At 46.9% G+C, this 16,339-nt stretch overlaps 1 protein-coding gene across 2 annotated transcripts in view; it reads left to right on the plus strand.

Annotated features, from left to right (window-relative positions):
• The window catches only part of LOC126535348 (uncharacterized), a 52,620-nt gene that overhangs the window by 166 nt on the left and 36,115 nt on the right, over nt 1-16,339 (plus strand). For both annotated transcript variants that reach the window (XM_055073119.2, XM_050182238.3), the window contains exon 2: nt 14,755-14,953. In XM_055073119.2, coding sequence (XP_054929094.1) covers nt 14,825-14,953 — 129 coding nt within the window. In that variant the 5' untranslated portion in view covers nt 14,755-14,824. The remainder of the gene's footprint in view (nt 1-14,754; nt 14,954-16,339) is intronic.

Below are 16,339 nucleotides of genomic sequence, written 5' to 3' on the forward strand. Positions count from 1 at the left end.
TTGTGGCTTGCCTTTTCTTTATTTATAGCGTTACTCTTTTTCATTGTATTATTGTTATTCATTATTTCTATGTATGCATTTTTTCAGCATGGTTTTACGTTTAGTAATTTCTGTGTGCGCAGGGTTACGTTTTTTGCCGAACTGCTGTATCTATCCCAATATCTACAATGGACATGTTAACTAGCCCGATACTTCAAATAACTCCGATTTCTTTTCACGGTCATTCATTCCCTATCTGAAGAAAATGAAGAGAAACTACGATTTATTTTCCTTCACTGGTCCTGCACACGACTTCCGTGTTAGCATACATGTACTACGTGACAAAGGCGCTGTAATATTACATGTTAGCTACGGTGGACACATATCAAATACGGGACCGCAATTGTGCGCCTTTTTACGTCCACGCGGTCATGTGAAATCCACTGAATCCAAATGTTATTTTCTATTGGGATTTTGAAAGACATAAGGGTTTTCTCGCTTAAAACGTGCACAATGATTTGCAGAAATTATGCCATCGATTCGAGTGGCAGCGTGCAGGGCGCACTACCCTGTAGCATAACCACTAACTTCTCATATGCAGAAGAAGAGATAGTAACATTAGCGATGTTTGCAAAGGGTTGCCCAGTAATGGTTAGCTTCTGTCTGGTCTTCACACTAATAATACGATCAAAATTTTCCATAACGGAAGACATCGTATAACCCAGATGTTAACGACGTTTCATTCGAAGGCGTCATGAGCTACTAAATCTGAGTTTGCAGAACTCATAGTACCATTCACTTGCGAGGAACTTCGCATCTTTAAAATATTTTCCTCAGTAAGCTGCACCGAAGGTGTAGAGCATATTAAAAAAAACACTAAAGGCCAAACTACACGTACGCGTGCCGGCGCGCAAAAGCTAGCGCTCACGCACCTCACGCATGCGCAGATGGTGCAGGACAGATCATGCGCGTCGAAGCGCTGCGCGAGCACAGATATCGGATGTTTACGCACGCTAAGAAATAGCGCTGTCCAACATGGCGACAACCATGGTTCCCGCTTCAGCGGAAGTACTCGTGATGGCTATGTTCTCACTGGCGTTGATCGACAGGGACTGTTAAAATGAGCTTTCGCTTTACCTAAACTCACCTGAAACGTCAGTTATGAGCGCATGGCGCGTCCAATTTCTGATATCATTCAGCGTTTCCGGCGCTCGTAAGCCTAACGAAACGCGGCCGCATAGCACAACAGGATTACGGAGGCTAGAGAAGTAGGTGTGCCGACCCCGAAGTCCACTACTTCTCCGCATCATGATGCAACAGTAGCGCTGCGCTCAGTATACAACCGTTCTCCACGGTGCAGGTCGTCTGGTAATTGTGGCAAACGGGGCGCAACAAATAAAACACGAAGAGTGAAAAACTATTTTTAGCCATCAGTTTGTGCAATGAGGAGATACAGGTCTCTGTTATTGCGTGTTTGCTAGTTGCTAAGATATGTTGCGGCCTCTACGACGAAAGGGGGAGCGGCACGGTTAGCGGAAGCTAATCTTCGATGCCGAATAAGCGGACTCCGCATAAAAATTGTGGCGGTATTTCTGTTTCAGAGAAGGTCAACAATCACACTTATTTCTTCGCTCTAAAATATAAATACCCGCCGTGGTTGCTCAGTGGCTATGGTGTTGGGCTGCTGAGCACGAGGTCGCGGGATCGAATCCCGGCCACGGCGGCCGCATTTCGATGGGGGCGAGATGGGAAAACACCCGTGTACTTAGATTTAGGTGCACGTTAAAGAACCCCAGGCGGTCGAAATTTCCGGAGTCCTCCACTATACGGCGTGCCTCATAATCAGAAAGTGGTTTTGGCACGTAAAACCCCATAATTTAATTTTTTTTAATATAAATCACGGGGTCCTAAAGCAACATTGTTCTGAGCGCCGACAAGAGCAGCAGCGGACAGTACTAGTGGGTAGAGGACGCATTTAGGAGCAGTTCCTCAAGCACGATTTCACTCATGTTGTGGACTAAGAAGCGTTTACCAAAGATGCAGTAATGTGGTGCTTCTGCTCGTGTTTATAATACGACGCCCGAGAAAATGAGTGAGTACATTTGTTGAGACTGTGCTCACACAACGTGAATAGCACCGCAAACCCTCGGAGAGATCAGAGCAACACGCTGCGAAGGAACGCTGCGCCAATTACGATGTCAAGATTTCTGTGTGGGCGCTTGCAGAGCTCGTGTTCGCGCACGTGTTGCATCGGTCACTGGATCTGGAAGTGGAAGGTGGCACGACTGCAGCATTTTCTCTTTGGGCAAAATTAGTTTTTTAACGTCATACTCAATAAAGCTTTCTTGCGCGTGCGTTCCCGTACGTTAAACTGTAGGTCTTGACGGGACGCACACCAAAACGTACCGGAAAGGTGCTTGCGTTTAATGTACGTAAGGCTATAAACTCTGTTCTAAGTCTGGCTGTCTTCTCTAGACAAATATCGGTGATCTGGCTGCTTTACAAAAATAGGAAGCGATCTCTACCAAGGTGACAATGTGAGCCAAGTGGACGCGATGCGACGCCCGCCCTGTAGGTTCAAACCGCCATTACTTGCGAGGCACGCCGAACCTTGGCGCGAACTTTCACGCACCGGCAAGCGTACGTGTAGTTTGTCCTTAAATGTTTCCAAAGCCGCTACAATTTGTTCATGTCGTTCTGGGCTTTGAAGTAAGTCCTAAAATTCGAAGAAGCAAAAAGCGCTTCTCTACTAGTTCGCACGCCTGGAATGTGCACTCTCAAGTGTGTTTCAAAATTTCGAAGGTGGCATGCAATCCGCAAAGAAATTGTCAGCCTACCTGCGGCATCCCAAATAAGCCAAACGGCCCGTGGGGCATGGCTAATCTACGTCGCGACGACCGTGAGAACAAGCGACCTGGCGAGGCAGTCCCGGTGGGAGTGAGAAACAGCCACGATGGACGCAGATAGGCTTACGTAAATTTGCTAAAAATAATTTAAGATATTATGTCCTGCACGTTAGGAACAGGGACAAGAGTGGCTGGCGCGGTGAGTTCGTTGCTCCCGAAAAAGTGGGGTCAAATTTAAGAAAGCGTAATACACATTGTTCTCGTGCAAGTTGGCTGACACTTGGCGAGGCCATTGTACCGCATCTGAAAGGAAAGCAAAGAAAAGAGGAGCGGGCACCAAGGGCACTGTGCTCCCAGCTGATTTATTGGAAGCCGCCAGCCGAGCAGAACGAAGCGTACAGAGCAATGCACAAGCCCGTACCATGTTCAGCACGACGAAGAAAAGGAATCGAAAAAACTTAATCTCGATTTCAAATAGGCAGACACACGTGTTGCTCACGCCATGTTTGCCTCTTTTCTGATATTATAACAAATCTTCTCGTTTCTAAGTTATCTTTGAATTAAATTTTCGGGTTTTATGTGCCAAAAACACGATTACATAATGAGGCAGGCCGTAGAGGGGGACTCCAAATTCATTTTGACTACCAGGGGATCTTTAACGTACCCTCAATGCACGGGACGAGAACATTCTTAAATTTCGCCCCCATCAAGATGAACCGCGACTTCCTGCTTAGCAGCGCAGCACCATAGCCGCTAAGCCAACGAGGCGGGTCGTGATCTTTCTCATTGACTGGCCGCCTTCGCTAATGTTATGCACAACATCAAGACCGGCTGGAACTTGCTCTTACGAGCAATTCATACGTAAGAGAATTTCTTAAGTACGGGCCCTGCTGTCTTGGACGCCATCCGAATTCGTGACATTCTGAAAGCCGAAACGGTCAAAGTTAAGCCATGGGTCACTGCCGAAAGTCAAGTATAACTGTTGTGTTCTCTTGTGTTCCGGTAAATCTGCATGGCGTTGTGCGTTGCGCGACTTAGCCTACGGTATCATATCGAATTGTTATAAAACGATTCGGTGCCAAATTCAATTCAACTCTTCAACAAGCGGTCTCTAGTGAAGAGCATTATTTACGACGCGTGCGCTGATTCTCATGCTGACGTATTCAGGACTCATTCGTTACCAAGTTTCCTTCCTCTCTTGAAGAAGTGCTTAGTGTTAAAGCGCTTCTAGCTACGTGAACTGACGTTTCCCTAGAATAACTTCTCGTGACGTCAGACAAAAGATACCGTTACTCGAAACCACATTTTACAATTTATCACTACGGCCCGTCCGAATGTTCATAAATATGTCCATGAAGATGGGACATCGACCACTTATTGCATCTGTCCGTAGCGAACGCTAGGCAGTGCCGTCAGTTAATGGAGCTTTTTTTTTTTTAGGGACTGCGGCGTAACAATTCTTTCACGCTCTCAAATCACTTTACTAGGGTTACTTAGAAGACATTTTCTCACAAAGCAACAAGTCTGGCATAATCCATAGAAGTCTACTGGGTTCCATGGGTACACTTACGTACCCGTGGAAATTGATAGCGATGCATTTTGAAATTTGATGTCAGCGTAATGCGCATTAACGCAATTAAATCATTATGCTACCGTATAACCACTACGGCATTCTTCGTGCACGTCAAGTTTGATTTTGTTTGGAAAAGTGATGAGGTACGAAAGGCACTTTTGAAAACAAAAATGGTGGAGTCAAGCACTATTACACCACAATTTGCGGTTTATGCGATCGTCAGTCGGGACGAGAAAAGATGAACTTGGCTTTCGGCAAGACGAAAAAAGCAGGCAGAACGTATTCCACAACAATACTCGGAAAACTTATTGCTGCCCAGATTCAACATTAAATAGGCTTCATCGCATGTTGTGTTTGTGTAGAAATTGCTTCATTCGGAACATTGCGTCCGCAGCATCTATACGCACGAATACGACAGTTTCGAGTAGCTGAAGAAAATGGTACGAAGATTAAAAGAAGCCCACCCAGATCAAAGACAATGTTGGAATTTACCTGACACGAACCTTGTTTAAGTCGGCCAGGTAGCAGCAACAGCACCAGATGACACGAGCGCGGCATCGTCGCTCACAGTCACGATGACGAAGGTGATGTGTGACGCTTGTCGAGTGAATAATATTTATCATAGCAAAAGCAGCGCTAAAGAAACGGCAACACAAGGCAGAGAAGTACACAGGACTGGCGCTTGTCATCAACATTATTGATGAAATGTTTATGCAGTAGGAAGTACGGCGCACATTTCAGTTCATTTAAAGGAGACAGAGAGAAGAGAGGAAGGAAAGGCAGAGAGGTTAACTAGACTTAGTTCCCGTTCGCTACCCAACACATGGGAAGGCGGATGGGGGAGTGAAAGAAAGATGAAGAGAGGACACGACTCTTGATGGCACATTCACGTGCACTAAGCCAGCTGCAGCATATCTAAAGTCAACCGCTCAAGTCTGTCACCTTCAGGTACGGTAGAAGACCTCGAGTGGGGTTCTGGCCTGATGAGCTGTGAGGCCACGCTCCCATGACCTTTGCTTCTGTAAATGGTCTATAGTCCAGTCTATTCAAGACACACTGGAGGGTCTGGCGTTGTTATCGAAGCGAGAACAGCGACATATGAGATCGTCGATGGCCTCTTCAAACTTGCACTTAGTGCACATGGGTGAGTGAGCTGCTCAAATGCGATAGTTGTACGACTTAGTGAAGGCTACTCCTACCCACAGCCGACACAGAAGTGTTGCGTCACGTCGTGAAAGGTTTGTTGGTAACTGCAGTTTTAGTGATACTATATAATCGAGGCTGTATAATCAACGGTCAGAGTTCCGCGGAGCGTCGGTGCTCCACCCTGAGCATGTCCAGCAGCGTCATCGGCGAGATGGTTGCCAACGATGCCACGATGACCCGGCAGCCATTGAAATATTATATCACGTCCTCGTTCAGAAACGCAATGGCAAACTTCGTTGATTTGGGACACCAGTTGGTCGTACTTTCCCCGTCGTAACCTTCGCGAGCTTTTGCAGGCTTCTTTCGAATAGCTAAGTAATGCCCATTTGCTAGGCGGTTCTCTTTCAATGTATTCCACAGCAGCGCGAAGAGCGGCTAGTTCAAAACCCGTAGGCGTCGTGACTTGCGAAGTCTTAAACTTGATGAAGAGTGATCGAGATAGTATTGCGATGACGCTCGTCGAAGTTTCCGAGACCGAACCGTCCGCATGACTATGGATTCAGTTAGCGTGCGAAGTATGTAAAAGCCGCGATCTGATCTGCTTGATAACTGCGCAGGTTAGGCTAGCATTCCTCGTAATCCGCCTTCTTTCATGGCGCGACGGCGCATGCGCCCTGCCCAAACGGATTAGTCGCGAAACATTTTAGAAGGGTCGCGCGCGTCACCGCACGTCGGGAAGCCCCTCGAAAAATAAAATAAGCGCTCGGACGCGCGCCGCAGCAAACACTGGTGCCATGTACCGCGTTGAAACTCCTTAGCTCGACGTCGTTTCGATGCCGAAAACGTGCGTAGCGTAAAACTGCGACTCCACTTTAAAACAGAAAGTGGCCAGGACTTCGTCCGCGTGGTTCGGACTGCACCGTGAACAAGGTAGTCCTCGCCTTGCATTGATGGCTGGCAAATTTAACGAAAAAAACCCGTGCGTTACACTTGGGCGGCACTTAAAAACATCACGTTGCTGATGAAATCTTCTTGCAGCGTTGCTCCTCACTTGCTGGTGGTGGCAGTGAGTGCCTGACTTCACGTATTAAGACGCGGAAACAATGGGCCGATACAAGACCGACAAGTCCCTTACAACAACGACTGACCGACTATTCAGTACATTGCGTCACTGAAAGCATTTTATCGTTCCATGCCCACAACGACGTAACCGACGAGCGCGCGTTGTCGCACTGCGACGGGCATTCTTGTCGACGGCATCGACAAAATCAGTGTGCCGACCATCGTTCGACCGAACCCTGCGCGATCGGCCCTCGAACTGACAACGCAATCGCGACAGCGCCTTCGCTTGTGTATATAATTAATCGCGCTCTAGGTAAGTGAGAACATGCCTACGAAGTTCAAATGCACGAGCTTGAACTCTCTCAAGCCGTGCACATGACGTTTGAGCCAATGTTCAGCCAAGGTTAAGCCTGGCGCCGTCGTGTTCATGCACCCCGCTACCGGTGGACTTGAACTGAAATGTAGGCAGTTAGGACGAAGGAAACTGCTTTTATAGTTCAGTTCTGTCCTTCATCAACCGCACTTCGCGTGGCGCGTACAGAATAGGCGGCAAGCGGCGACAGAGCGCTCCGCCAATATCTGTACCTCACCGCACCGTACGGTAGGCTGCCGGTCACATTGGGTGGGTCTGTACGTGTTGTTGGGCTGACACATTTCTGAATTCCAGAGGTGTACTGTTTACCTCTGCGTCAAGCAGGAAACAAGAGACGGTGCATGTCGGTATAGACCAGCATAAACAACCGCCAACAACAACAAATGCGATCGGCCACCAGCATAAACAACCGTCTCGCTTAGTTATACCAACGGTATCAGTTATGGTATCATTATATCATATAAACAACACAGCACGTAATTTATGCCAGCACAGTTTTCTATAATAATGTTTTATAGCACGCGCAAACTGTAAGTATGATGGAGTTAAAGGAAAGCGAGAATCGGAAATAAATTAATAGCCCGTAATATGTTATCTTTATTATAGTTACCATTGTTTGAGTGGTTCGGCCGCTCATGTTGACTCGTCTGAGGGTGGAACAACACTAATGCGCAGATATGTATGCTTTGCTACGTTTCGACATTATTTCATATCAGCGATGCCCCTTTTCCACAAAATTTGACGCTAACAACGATTTGTGTCTGTAGATGTCGACGTAAACAAGTGCATCGCTTCTATAAATCCAACGCAGAAGGCTGCGTTCAAAGACTTCTTGAATGTGCAAAATGTCTAAATAAACTTTAAGAAGATTACAAAAAGCGAACTCCAAGTGCAGAAATCAGCGACAATAAACTGCAAGGCAGCCGTGTCGGCAAAGGGACCTCCGCGTGCCTTTATCGGCCGCACTGTTTGCACAACAGTGCACTCAGGCCTGCTCACCCAGTAGTCATTGAGTGCTTCATGGCTTCGATAAACGACATTCTGTCACAGAGAAGCCATTAATAATGATTCGCGATCCACGAAATGCACAACTGACGCGCACTCAACGTGGGCGCGTACACCCAAATCAAGCGGCGAAAGCCCCGGCACCCTTCCAAAACGTGTCTAGCGGCGTGCGGCAGAGGGCAGCACAGGAAAATAAGAAAGGTGGATTTCGTAAACAGCAAGGTGCACAGGACGCTTTCTCAGGGGCCACAGAGGAGACGGCGTTCTTGTTGAGGGCGATTATCTCAATCCTTGGGTCTCTCTCAGGCAAGCGAGCAAGATGGTGGTCAGGAACTCTGGATATATGGCTTACATGCCCCAGAGTGCGTCGACTGCAGAAGTTGTTAGTGGGTGGTCTATCGCAATGGCAATTGTTACTACGTTTGAATCACACCGTGGTAGCCCTGACATTTTCAAAGGGTTTGGCCTTAAAAGCTCTGTAGGACACGAATGTTAGTTTATTTAGCATTGGATATCACTGGTGTGCTATATCGGAAATATCCTAGCAAGAGCGTCCTTCATAGTAGGAGCACCGATGCCACGCAAGTGCCCCACGTTTTACCGGCAAGAAACCTTAGTTATGGGACACAGAAGCCTCTTCAAGTATGAGATGGGGGGGCTTCATGAAAGGTCTCTGTCGATAATAACGCCTAGGAATTGGTGAGATTTTGTGTATTAAATTGTTTGGCGGTCAATATAATTGAGGTACCAGGTCGTGGGCTTTTGGGTATAAGCGACTAAAGTGCACTTCTCGGTCGAAACGCTGAGGCCTTGAGCGCGCAGGTACGGCGATGTCAGGGTCACTGCTTTTTGGAGCCGTGCATGCACATGAGGACGTGTAACTGCCGAGATCCAGATGCTTATGTCGCCAGCATATGTAGAAAGGTTGACTGTATGTGGCAGAAGCTCGGTGCATCCTGTGGATGCGAGATTGGACAAAGTGGGGCTAAGAACCCCGCCCTGCGGGACGCCACGGCAATAGCCACCGGATCGGCCATCCGTATTTCGCACAAAGAAGGATCCTTTGAATGCATATCCCCATATCCCTCGAAACATTCATCCACCCATTCTATTGTCTTCTAGGTCATCAAGAATGGCTTCGTGTGTTAGGGCTCATTCACACAGGCAACTTGGGGAAGTCGCACGACCGAAAAGCCACTCAAAGCGACCGATGTTCACACCGGTAAGCGTGATCGGCCAGTCGCCTCGCAATATGCTGTTCGCGTCTGCTTGCAATGCCATCACTTCGTAATATAAGCTTCAGCGTACGCAGACGCCCTGTTTCTGAGCATCTGATTGGTTCAGCAGTTTTGCGAATGCGGTCGTGCGACTGGCCCAAAAGGCTGGCTTTTCGAGAAAAGCGACCATTTGCGACCAGCTTGATCACGCGACCTCTGTCAGTCGCCAATGTGAACAAGCCTTTGCATTATCACAGGCGCCTTTCACATCGCGGAAAAGTGCAACCGATATACGTTTGACGAGCTTTTCCTGTTACACAGATGTCACGAGGTCGATGACTTTGTCAACAGAGGAGCAGCCTCTTCTAAATCCAGCTATGGCTTTGGGATATATGTTTTCGTGCTCAAGATACTACTCGAGCCGTGTGAGAACCATTCTTTCCATGACCTTCCCAACGCAGCTGGACAGCGCTAGGTAAACTTATGATTTTCCAGGCTTCAGGGGCGCTTAATGTAAAACTATTCCAAACATTTCTATTCCATTTCTGCAATCAGCCATCCCCGATTGGTCAAAAGCTTTCTTGGACCACCCCTACTTCATCTGTCTGTCACGCAACGTCACGAAAACCGCGATGGCTCCCCATCTGGTATGACGTGCATACGCTGATTATGCGTGATTTGACCGAGCAAAAAAAAAACAATTATTTCTGATTCGACGCCTTTTCGCTATTAGCCCTCGGCTATTGGTAAAAGGTTTTCAGGCTACACCCACTTCACCTGCCTGTCACACGACGTCACAAAACCGCAAGAACTCACTGCGTCAAAGTGACGTGTGCGAGTTAAAGATGCATTAATATGCCGAACAAGACTCAATAGCCGCAGGCTGCCCCGTTCCGAAAGGAATAAAAGATGGCTGCCGCCAATCGCTCAGGCACTGGCTACTCGCAGCTGCCGTAGAGCATGAGTTTGTTTGCGTATGATAAAACTTTTTGCGTGGCTGTGTAACGTTTTCGAGTGCTTTCGGGACGATTACGACCTCGCTCAGTAAAATTTTCTTTGCTGAGGATCCTTTTTAGCGGCATTCTTAACCTTCCGTTGCATGCCACTGCAATTTTCGACCACACCGCAAGATAACTAAGAAAAAGCGGACCAATCGCAGACGCCGGCACCACCCTCTTCATCTGGTTATCTATATTGAGTGCAGTGGCTCAGCCCCATCTAATCCCTCTCCACTTGCGCGTGCTCCTCGCCTCTTGTCAGCCAATTAGATAAGACAAGCCGCTTGGTGTTGGCAGTGTTATTCGTTTTTAAAACAAACAAAAGTGACTTCCTATAAGCGAGATGAGCATTTTATAGGTCTCTTCAGACAACCCTGCGGATCACCGCCCGATGCTTGCGTCGGCTGCTACGCAAATTTGACGTCAGGAGATTGCAATAAAAACATATTGGAATAGTTTTACGGTATAGGGCCCCGGGAGTGGTATCAAGCGGATGTACTTCCATCATTCAGAAACGATGCCATCATTTCATGACTAACATTCCAGAAGTCGATTTCAGCCATCTTCACCTAGGTGGCATAAAGTAGGGTATGTGATGCCATTCGGCCGCGGCAACGACAATCGCCAGCATGTTGCCAGAGCAGCATCCGGGTCCTCAAATGAGAAGAACACACTCAATTCTGGGAAGCGTGTCACAGGAACGTGGCCCAAAGTTTCAATATTGATGGTTACCACACTACCCGCAATCTTCAGGCAGAAGTATTCAGCTATATCAACTAAGGAACGGTCATGATGGAGGGCTAGGACGCAGGATGTATGTCATTGTCGTGGATACGAGCGAACACCGCACACCGTCCTCGATATGATGGACTGTGGCTTGCGAGGGTCAAGGGATTCGCAAAATGTCTTCCATCCAGCTTGTCCATACGGCACTGGATTTACTTTTTTGCACGTGTAGCGTCTCTAATGACATGAATTGACTTGGTGCGCCAGTATCATCTCTCAGCCTTTCTACGAATTCTTCAAATTCGCTCAAGTTTCACGTCTACATCTTTACGTTTTTTGTGCATATAGAAGTGTAGTTAGACCATTTCAGCACACTTGTAGTGAGATCATTATTGTTGCAGGCTGGACCTTCCTTGCATTCCTATGTCCTATGACCTTTGTCTTGTACGTTGACCATTTTACCTGTCAAGAAGTAGAAAATGAGGAGCTGCTAAACCCGATGATTCTCATGTAGGAGGCAATATGGTCACTGCCGTGAGTCTCAGTGTCAAAAAAACGGCAAAAATATAGACCAAGACGTCACGACACCAGAGTCAAATCCAAGCAACTGCTATAAGTGGAACCACGCAAATACGTTGCACTGCCATCGTTCATGATGCTCAGTTCCTGGTCAGAAGCAAATTCCACAAGTTTTTGGTGCTTCTCCAAATTCTGGAGCTTCCCCAAAGCAAATGTCGAGCATTGAAGTCATCAGTTATAATCCAGGGTCCAAGAGTCGCCGTCAGGATGTCTCGCTGTCGGTCGCCGTCTAGCCGACTGGATAGAGCGATGTAGCCACCGATAAGGGTTAAGACCACTATCTTAACATGGAGGCACACGTATTGGTTTCTATCATGAATTCGCACCGAATGGGGCCTGTAGGTTAGCTGTGTCCGGCTGTAAACATTGACTTTGCTGTACTCCTCGCACGCCGATGACCTAAAGTATTCGTACCCTGGGAGCCTCATTGGTTCTGACACTTTTGGTTCAGATGTACGAAATCGGTTGGTAAAACGTATTGACGAAAACACGAGATCCGTGATTCAAGTCATCTGGTATTTCCATTGGAAGATTGTTGCACTTCGCATTTCATCACTGAGTTAAGACAGCGCACGTGCTATTCTTCCTATGGAAGATTCATCTAAGGCTTCTATACCGCATATTGCATAGTGGCGCAACCATTCTGTGGGATTTGGAAAGAATAGATACACACATGCAATGAGACGTACCCAATGGCAGAAGTTGTTTACGTGGCAAGAAGCACCTCGCAAAGCGAAGTGCCCAGGAAAGTCTTCGTTAAAGAAAGGTGCTGGGAGGTAATACCTGAGCTAAGCGAAAACGTATTCAAACTATCCACGGCAGTCCGGAAAATAATGCAACGGCTTTTATCGGTTGTTCCAGAACTCAAAAACTATAGTAAACAAGTTTATGAGCTGGGTTCCATCGAACTTCATATAAGCACCAATGAGAAAAACGCACGTGCTGAATAGACTACTTTTCTTGTAAAAATACTCCTCGTAACGGTGCCTCTATCATAAACTGAGACTAGATCCTACGATCGTGGATGGACAGATAAAAGAAACTGCACGCAATGAAATGTTAAAGATGGTCCACCAGGCATGGTACTTTCATGCTCGTCGAACTCCTACCTAGCGCAAATCACTTGCATAACGCAGTAAAAGCAGCGCATAGGAACGACCGTTGCAACCACCGATGTGAAATACATTTCTAGAAATGTATTGAAATAGAAAAAGATTTCCTACACATAGGAGACATTTAAGCAGTTAAATCACTACTAACAAGGCGTCAAAATGTTGCAGTGATGCGTGGTGGCGGCACAATCGAACCAGACCCCATATCCCGAATTCATGTGTATAAGTTACCTCCCGTTGTACTTTTTGCGTAACCTGAGTACTGTCTTGAAACCTACTAATGCACAGTTCTGTTAAGTTGTAAATTTCAATCATGTGAATAAGTTTCATCAAGATGATCATTTTCCTTAGATGATAAACTTGATCTTCTAATAGCTATGCGATCCTGGCCACGGCGGCCGCATTTCGATAGGGGTGAAATGCGAAAACACCCGTGTACTTAGATTTAGGTGCACGTTAAAGAACCCCAGGTGGTCGAAATTTCCGAAGTCCCCCACTACGGCATGCCTCATAATCAGAAAGTGGTTTTGGCACGTAAAAACCCATAATTTTAATAGCTATGCGTAAAACGAGGAACGAACATAGAAGAAACACAGCATTGACTTCTAACTGGTCGTTATCTGTATCTTTCATGTCTTGGATGTCTCTTCTATCTTCATTCCTCTTTTTGCGCACTGGTATTCGATGTTCATGAATAACCGAATAGAACGAACTACCACTCTAGTGACGTGTGTACTTAGAAGTAAATTGATGTCCCCTTTCCTTTTTTTCCAAGGTTTAAATTCGCTTGTTGTATCACTTTTATACTCTCTGTCAAGTGCTACCCGTAAAACCACTGTGAACTTTCGGAGGCCTTATGTCCTACATAGTATCTTTTTGTGCAATACAGATAGAGAGAAAGAGACACACACACACAATCTTTAATTAAATTACGAGGTTTTACGTGCCAAAACCGCTTTCTGATTATGAGAAACGCCGTATTGGAGGACTCCGGAAATTTCGACTACCTGGGGTTCCTTAGCGTGCACCTAAATCTAAGTACGCTGGTGTTGTAGCACTTAGCCCTCATCGAAATTCGGCTGCCGTGACCGGGATTCGATCCCGCAACCTCGTGCTCAGCAGCCCAACACCATAGCCACTGAGCAACCACGGCGGGTGCACGCACAATCTTTGCTAATATGTTACAGAAGTTAGCGTAGCAAATCGCCTGGCATATTAAATGACGCCTCTATGTTAAACCAGTTGTAAACTTATACGGGCTGGAATGTGCAGCGCTTCTGCGACAATAGGCTGTTTTAGCAGAACGTTTTTGACGGTCCGTTCCGCTCAGCGGGCTAGCGGAAGCGCAAGTGCGCATGCGCGACCCGTTCAGCCGTGAGCGGGCGAGCGGACGGGAGCCCCCTCTCCGCTAGAAAGCTTTCTCAGCGGAGCGCGGCGAGCGGGTCAAGCGGGTCTAGCGAAGCAAAACGGCTGCCCCCAGTGCTGCTGGCCCGTCAACGAGCTCGTTTGAATGCGGATTTGTAAAGCGCAAACCTAGAGTACACTTTAGGAGACACGAAGATCTTCTACTTCGGGAGGTCGTGGCCATGAACCCGTTAGAGAACCCTGCCATGTGCGCGCGTTTGTTTATGCCGACCACGTTTTAGGTGTACTGAAATAGCAATAAACCTTGCCTTGGCTACAACACAGCGTAACGGCTTCGTTAATGTGAGGATTATATATATATATATATATATATATATATATATATATATATATATATAAGAAATAAAAATGCAATGTATTGCATGAAATGCCTTCAGACATTTGACTAATTCCAAATATATTATTTTATTGCGGCAATTCTTACAACTTGAGTATTATGTTCATAGCGGTTTTACCTTCTGCAGCAAGGTGGCGCGTCAGGCGAGCACATGCCTTTCGGACGCAGCCGGGCGCTCCGCTAAAACTGGTTCTTCGTCCGCCGCTCCGCTAACTGTGAGCGGGTACGCGAGAGCGGAGCGGACCGTCAAAAACGTTCTGCTAAAACACTCTAATGAACTGGTAATCGCAGCTTGTTTGCGAATAGCGCTTTCACAAATCGCCACTGCGTGATAATCTTTCCTTGGGGGAATTCGCGCTCCCAGTGCTGCTTGCAGCATCACACAAGGTGCCCGCTCGTGGTCTTCCGTACTCAACGCTGGACGGAGCAGAGACGAGCGCTGAACCATGCACTGGGCCGTGTCCTCCTTTCTCCTGTGCGCTGCGCTCACGTCACCGGCGCTCCTGGCAACCGCTGCTGCGGCCAAGGACGCTGCCCCTTCGGCCCAGCTTACGGTTCAGGACACGCTCAACGAGGTATGTCCTAACAAGCATCCCGTTAGCGGCGCTTTCTTGCCACAAAAGAAAGTGTATTCGTCGTACAAATTGCCACCCAAATCTACGTATTCATCTTCATCAGCCCCCTGCCGGAAGAAGGCCACTTCCAGCAATTTCTAATTACTCCATTTTTCCGTGAGAAAACCTCCACATTATCACTTAGTCGATCAATTCATCAATCTTCATTTTTCATCTATACAGAAATACAGACAGAGGAGTGCGCGAAAAAAAAATAAAAATAAATGAAAAAGACTGCAATGACAGCTTGGCAAGGTCGCAGCCCTTTAAATATTTCGAAACGGTTAAAAAGAAAATATTTGCAAGTAAATCGCTGTAGAAAATTTCAGGCCGCCTTCTCAGAGCAATTGAACAAATAATTATTGATTATATATTAAATGATATCTCTATATTACCTAATCCAATAACATCACCCATCCTGCCGTCCTTAAATCACTTTTCCTTTCCTTTTCTATTACCTATTACCTATTCTATTACCTTATTAGACAACCACTTGTTTACTTCTTGTACAGAGGGCCGCCAAGCCTATAGAAAGGGTAAAATAAGTATTAAAACAGGGCGAGTAAGCTAGCAGCATGCACAAAGTTCAGAAAGCTTTGGACACAAGCGTTCGCGTTTACCCATGTGCGGCCTGACTTCCGGGTCCGCTGACCGTATCCCCGCCTGTTATCAGTTAGGTCACCGGAGAGCCAGTTATGTGCTGTACGCGTTTCCCGATAGGCCCAACCGTGCTTCTTGCACTTAATCTTAGCCGTTCAGGAACGCTATGAAGGAGCACACTTTCACATTTTTGTGGGTAACCGCCACTCCTTACATTAAATCATTGACACAACCACTCCAGACAATGTGTATAGAATAAACGTTTTAATGCAGTGGCATGATAGGCGGATTTCACCACCTTGCAGGCATCCATTCCTCTCACCAAAAATAGGGACTAACCTCGAAAGCCGTGCAGTCTGACATCCTTGTTAGACATGTGCCCTTAACGGCGGGTAAACTTACGAGAGGTTACTCACTGAAACAAAGTTAACCTCAACCACATTCCGAAGGACTTAAACGGGCATTCATATTCATGATTGACGGTGACGATGAACAAGTCGTTAGTTCGAATTTCTACTAGAATTCCTACACATTGCTGTGGAAAATGGTAAATCAAGCACCAAAATTAACGTTACGTTTCACACCAGATGGGTACAGCCTGAACAGCAAGGCAATACGGCCCGCAGACACGCCACGTCTGGCAACTTGTCAGGTGTTTCGCCGTGTTTGCTATCGAAGCGATCGATGCAGCTGGCGCTTCTGCGCGGAACTTCGACGGAGACGCATCGGCCCATAATGACGGCAGGC

The sequence above is a fragment of the Dermacentor andersoni genome, chromosome 7 (assembly GCF_023375885.2).
Source record: "Dermacentor andersoni chromosome 7, qqDerAnde1_hic_scaffold, whole genome shotgun sequence".
Classification (NCBI taxonomy): domain Eukaryota; kingdom Metazoa; phylum Arthropoda; class Arachnida; order Ixodida; family Ixodidae; genus Dermacentor; species Dermacentor andersoni.